The sequence below is a fragment of the Conger conger genome, chromosome 14 (assembly GCF_963514075.1).
Source record: "Conger conger chromosome 14, fConCon1.1, whole genome shotgun sequence".
Taxonomy (NCBI): Eukaryota; Metazoa; Chordata; class Actinopteri; order Anguilliformes; family Congridae; genus Conger; species Conger conger.
In genome coordinates, this window is record NC_083773.1 from 30,220,834 (window position 1) to 30,227,724 (window position 6,891).

General features: G+C 38.1%; 1 protein-coding gene across 1 annotated transcript; it reads left to right on the forward strand.

Annotated features, from left to right (window-relative positions):
• Positions 1-237: 237 nt before the first annotated feature.
• Positions 238-5,945, forward strand: arfrp1 (ADP-ribosylation factor related protein 1). Its single transcript, XM_061219947.1, has 8 exons — positions 238-324; positions 744-837; positions 980-1,067; positions 1,440-1,522; positions 3,116-3,197; positions 3,383-3,453; positions 4,233-4,333; positions 5,196-5,945. Exons 2-8 carry the CDS (start codon positions 745-747, stop codon positions 5,281-5,283), a joined length of 606 nt encoding a protein of 201 aa, XP_061075931.1. The 5' UTR covers positions 238-324; position 744; the 3' UTR covers positions 5,284-5,945.
• Positions 5,946-6,891: the final 946 nt, after the last annotated feature.

Here is a 6,891-nt window from a genome sequence, read left to right on the forward strand (position 1 = left end):
AGCCATTTATTTGTATGGATTCTAACGTACTGCTTTCGAATAACCTTTTTTAAAATTAATATTACTCCAGTTACTACTATTGAGTACGTAAGTTGCACACTTGTATAGGCCACCTCAATAGTAGGTAAGTAAGCTGTTTCAGACACGGCCATTCATTTACAAATGCATTTTGGGAAGTGTAGTTTAGAGGCTTTCCACTGTAACCAGTTTACTGTCATACCGTGGCACTCTATTTCACTTCAAGTCCCACAACGCATAGCATTTCCGCAAACACTTCCTATTTACAGATGACGGCATTACACGTCTGTCGTTTAACGCAGAAAGGTAAGATAACTTAAAAGTATATCGAAAGGCATTCATTTGTTTGTTAAATTACGGGCATATAATGTATTTACCTCCGTTCTACGTCGCTTGCCAACTGGGTTGTTGGTTTAGCAAGGTACCGGCCAGAGACAGCTGGCTGTTATGGTATCTGGCAAACCAAAATATGTTGCTAGCCAAGTTAGCTAGCTAGTAGTAGCTTAATATTAACAAAATAAAGACTGCACACGACATTTTAAAGTAACGTAGTTGTCGTGCTGGCTAATTCACTTTTAGAGTAGTTTGATGCAAAGTTAGATCTAGATGAAGAGCTAGATTAAGTCAACCGCCGTTAAGACTAGCTAGCCTGAAATAAGTATGAATGTTGTGGATATCGTCATGGAACTTACGTTAGGAAGCCTTCCTTATGCTTTTTTCTTTAGGATGTACACCTTATTATCGGGTCTCTACAAATACATGTTCCAGAAGGACGAGTACTGCATTCTGATTCTCGGATTGGATAATGCTGGAAAGACGGTGTGTATTCGGCTCGACAATAGCTGCATATTAATATTTTAATGTTCACAGTGTCAACCTTGATTAAATCTGTTACTTTTTTGATATATTGAGTGTGATAATTGTATTATGTGAAGTATTATTAATTGTATTTCCTCTGCAGACGTTTTTGGAACAGACCAAGACGAAATTCAGCAAAAATTACAAAGGGATGAGTTTGTCGAAGATCACAACCACAGTGGGTCTAAACAGTAGGTTAACATCTTACTTATTGTGACGGTGTTTGATTGCATATTCAGTGCCCTCCATCATGTTTGGAACAAAGACCCATCATTTATTTATTTGCAATAAAACAAAATCACATGTGGTTAAAGTGCACATTGTCAGATTTTAATAAAGGTCATTTTTATCAGTTTTATCAGCTATTTCAGTTTTATCAGCTATTTTATTGCATATCCTTTGCATGCAATGTGCACTTTAACCACATGTTAATTGTCTTGATTCTGAATCTAAAATTGTGGCAAATCAAGAACTAATGGATCTTTGTCCCAAACAGTATGGAGGGCAGTGTAGTAGAAATACTAAATAGATACATGTATAATCCACTTGTTCCTTTTGCACAGTTGGGACAATAGATGTTGGCAAGGCACGGCTAATGTTCTGGGATCTTGGAGGACAGGAGGAGTTGCAATCGCTTTGGGATAAAGTAAGGAACACACTCTTCCACAGTTTAATCTTACTCTTTCTCCAAGCAAAACCTAAAACTAAGGTAAATAGTTGGAACCAAAACCAGGGCTGGAGCTGTCCAGCCCTGCTTTAACCAGTCAATCACTACTTGTAATTGTAATTATAAAACAAACGGTACAAGAGATCACACACTGTGAATTGGCATGTGTATACTTCAGACTGTATAGAGCAGTTGTATAGTTTTGAGAACATTTAATCATTTTAATTTTAAATTAATGCCAGTAATTAAGTCAAAATATTTAAACGTTGGAGAGCAAGTTGTGATTATAATGTGACCATTCATGGTTGTCAATCTGAAAGTCTGGAACATTGGGGTGGGTAGGCCCAAAGTGAAGTGAAATGAACACTTTGTCCCTCATTTTAATCATTAATCATTATAGGTTTGTGTGGTTCCTCAAAAATATGTCATATGTCAAGTTTAAAAACAGTAAATTTTCCCCCAGAAGGACTCAACTTTGGAAACAGTCTTTCCAAAGTCTTCTCCTAAAAAAAATAATGTGGTTGTAAATTTTCTTTTCCCAAATATATAACTTTACATTTAGCTATGCCAAACACATTTTCTATGGTTTACACCCATTTCTGGATTATCTTTTTTGTTTTATTTGATTACGTTAGTAGAATTTAAATTGTCCATTAAGTCACTAAGTTTTGTGTGTCTTGTGCACTATTTTGTTACTAGTGGTTCCTATAATGGTCATTTATATGCAGTATGACACTGTGTCAAAAATCATCCTCAAACAGCTCTAGAGACTGAGACATTCCATAATTTGTTTTCCATTTCCAAAAAATAAATAAATAATGCAATGGATGTAAATGGTAAATGGTTGGCATTTATATAGCGCCTTTATCCAAAGCACTATACAATTCCATGCTTCTCACTCACCCATTCACTCACTCACACACACACACACACACGCGCACACACACACACACGCCACTGACGAATGGTAATAGTTAGATCTAGATGCATAACGGTAATACCTAACAGTCACTGTGACTGTTTGATTGTTCTCTATTTATTTATTTAAATATTTATTGTTGTTCTGTGCAATATTTTCTTCTGGTGTAATCATATGTACAGTATTTTAGCTCTTATTACATTTACTATTACTTTGTGTCTCGTGTTTATGGTTTTATACATTATGGTCTTTTTATATTTAATTGGCCGTCTAAAGGCTTGCTCCAAATGACGTTTCGTTGTACTTGTACAGTGAAAATAAAGTACAGTAATGGCTGCCATGCAAGGCACCAACCAGCTCGATGTCCATGAGCTTAAGGGACTGTATTTAAGGAGAATTGTGGTATAAGGGGAAACTGCTGGGTTCTGAGAGGGGGCTTTGGAGATGAGACAAACATTCTATACCACTTTCACAGTGACTAAAATAATAAGAGAGTTTTTCTGCTCTTAAGGGATAGGATCATAGAATATTTGTTTACTCATAAAGTTGGTCACAAGCAAGAAACTTCTGCTGTAAACAATGCTGATGAGATTTAAAATAGAATAACCTCTTTGAAAACTCCACTGTGGCTTCCCTTCTGATGTCTCTAATAGTATTATGCAGAATCCCATGGAGTGATTTATGTGATTGACTCCACTGATGAAGAGCGCCTGTCAGAATCAAAAGAAGCCTTCGGTGAGCATCCCTCAAGTGTAACAATTAAATTACCGTTTTTTTTTCTGCCCAGACATTTTTTCACAGACAATGGTATGTGTTTGTGTATCTGTTTACAGTATATATTTACGAGCGTACACTTTGGTGGTAGGTGTAAATGTATGCCCATTTGTACTCGTTTGCTGAAAGATGAGTTCTTTTTACAGAGAAAATGATCAGCAGTGAAGTATTAGAAGGGGTTCCTCTTCTTGTGCTAGCCAACAAACAGGATGTGGAAGTAAGATCCTGTTGTGTTTATTTTTACTGTAATTTATGTATGTCTGTCCAAAGGGTTATGCCTTTCAATCGAGCAATCAGAGATTCTTTAATGGCTTGCAGCTGTAACTACATGTACTTTATTGGCACATATTATGCCAACACTACGTTTATAAAGTGTTTGACAGTTAATTTCTCTTTTCAGTATAATAAATGTAATATGTCATAATATGTAGTATCAACATAAAATAAAATTGAAGAAAAAATGTGCAATATTGTTAAACGTGTAATAACACCTTCCTATATGTATTAGATCACGCTTGCATAATTGAGCACTCTAAAGTGCCCTACTGTTGGAAATTCTATGATTATTTTTCTGTCAAGTATTTTTTTGCATAAAGTGATATTTCATAATATAAATTTATGATAAAATTACTAAACTCTTTAAGCACAGTGTTTATCATTCCACTGGGTGGAGTCATTTCCCCATTAATGCCAGGGAGGCATACCTTATGCAGAGCCTTTTCTACATTATTTTCCAGTGCAGTTTGCTTGCAGGCTAGCGTAGCGGAACTTAACCTTAGAGCATCAGCTGCAGTTTGTAAGTTGTGCAGTCAACAATGGCTGTAACCATTGGTCGTACCAAAGATGTTGTGGAAATCCAAGATTTGTGTACCAATAATTAATGTTAATCTCATTTTTAAATGTGTGCTGTTTCTTGTTACTATTGAAATGTCATAGAAGTTCTTATTTTGTATGTTTGTGTTTGTGTGATGTTAAATCAACAAATGTCCTTCCTAGAACTGTTTATCAGTACCAGACATTAAAACGGCCTTCAGTGACTGTGCTCCGAAGATTGGGAAAAGGGATTGCCTTGTACAGCCATGCACGGCCCTCACAGGGTAAGAAGAGCTCCCTGACAGTATTTCATGCATTATGTTACAATCACTGAGCAGACGCATGCTTACACTAGTGGAGACCATAATCTTAATCTCAGGAATACAACATGCAGTATTACCAAGAATGCTCAGGAGGCCCATGTATAGTCAAAAAGTGTGATGTTGAGCTAAAAAAACAAGTTAGCATTTTTTTTTTTTTTTTTTTTTAAGGAAATACCGCTAGACAGATGACCTACATGTATACAGCTATACATATCACATTATCCTAAAAGGAAATCCAAAGAAAGGGGTCAGGAAAGCCATGGTGCAATCTGAAGAAGCTAATTCCACAGGGGCTGTGGCCTGGAAGTACAGGCACACAGTGGCAGACCTGAGAGCTCTGCTTGGTGTGTAGTCTGATGATCTATTTGTAGATAAAACAGCTAGTGGAGGGAGATGAGAAGGGGAGTGGCACGGCTGACCCTGGGGCGGTAGTAGATCAGGTGAGCGGCCGTGTTTTGGATAAGCTCCATAGGTCTGATGGTGGAGGCATGAGCACAGCCAGGAGGGAGGTACAGTTGTCCAGGTGGGAGATGACCAGTGCCAGGACTAAGAGCTGGTTTGAGTATGTGGTGAGGTCGGGGAGGATGCAGAATTTTGCAGAAGACAAACACCATACACATTTAAAAATGTTTTCTCTGGAGAGGATACTTTTGTGATTAATCCGACAAATCGGGGGTCACAGTCCACATAACCCCCTTTTGAACAATTGAAAGGGATCACCAGGTTTGTACCGTAGGCATAATAGGCTATCATTAGCCAACTCTTAACACAGTGGTGTTTAGTTCACAGTGAAGTAAGGGGGAATTTGATTCCTTCTCATCAGGCAGGGTGTAAACGAAGGCATCGAATGGATGGTGAAGTGTGTGGTCCGGAACATCCACCGCCCCCCCAGGCAGAAGGACATAACATAGGGCCCTCTGGGACTGAGCCTGGCCCCACACACCCTGACACTCTGACCGCAAGGCAACGGTGTTCACATCGGCCCTGCACACCTCCACAGGAAGAAACATCTCCTTTTACCTGTGTCCAAATGTTGAACATGTCCCACATCATGTGGACATCCAGGATATTTGGAATGGACTTTTAACTCCTTTTTTCCTTGTTGGACATATTATGGTTAACATGGTCAAACTATACCACAAAAAAAAAAAAAAAAGATTTTTTAGATGTGTTTTTTTAAATGTGTGTGTATGTGTACATACACAGACACACAAGTACACTACTTTGGGACTGAGCTGACCTTCCTTTGTTTGATGTCTTGATGTTGGCGTTAATTATGATATTAGATTGCATTTGCTTACATGTTGTTTTTCCATGATCAATAAGGCCTTTGTTCAGTTAAAAAAGCACTGACCTTTGTCCTTAACTTTGTGGAATGGTTTGAAGTTCTACCTTTTCCTTTTATATTTTTCATTCTTTTCAGATTTTCACCATTTCCGTAAGATAAGTACAAAGTGCTCAACAGCTGGACTGAATAGAGACATTAATTTTATTTCTGTGTATTAAACTTGAAGGTAAACCTGCAAGAAAGATTCCAGTGTTCTTGTTTGACGAATAAACAGAAAAAACCCGACTCGCATTGTAGAATTTACACAAATCCAAGAACTAAAACGTTATCATTAATATGCTGAGATATGAACCAATTTGGTAAGATACAAACCTTTCACTAGAGGTCAAACTAATAGGTTACAGCTGTAGCTATAGCTATATAATAATCTGTGTCAGATGATAATCTTGTTAATCAAGCAGGTAACGGGAACCATTCTCAGGAAAAGCTTCCAGAACAGGCTGGTCACACAGTCGCAGACATGCAGCTAGGTTGGTGATGAAACAGCCTCCATGCACAGTCTAGTAAGAGACTGGCTCAAAAATCAATAACCTGCTTCTGATTTCAGCGTCATTGGAGAGAGGAGATGCATGGTGACTGAGTACCTAAGTCTTATTGGACATCAGGATTTAGATTTGCTTCGTGGAACCTTCCGGACCACCATTAATTGCTTGTCTAGAGCTTTAACAAATCATTGCAAGTACGGTCAAAACCAGGGTAGCAAGGTCCCAGCAGTAATTATGTGCTTATTTTCACTGTTTACAGTGGTGCCTGGCTATCACCCGCATTTGTCTCTCATTTTTCACAAGCATGTCTCCTTGGGTTGCCACGCTGTAATTATTAATTAGGTGTGCCATTTGATTAAAACTGTAAAGGCCGGAAACATTGATATTGCCATTTGTTCTTAACATTAAGTAGCTAATCAGTATTACATTTTTATAGTCCTCATTCAGTGTTTCATTTATTTCAGTGGCAAAACTGATTGATTATTGAAGGTTAAAGACAAGCGCAACGCAGAGGTTAGACTGTATCTGGACTTAAAGAGTACTCACACTTTCACATAAGTAGAACGGTACTTGGAGTGGTAATGGCTATACACTGAGCAGTGTTGTGTTGAGGGCCTTTAGCTGCTGTTCCTTCATTAATGAATTAAAACCAGCCCCCAGCCTCACTGACAGTCTCCAGAGATCAG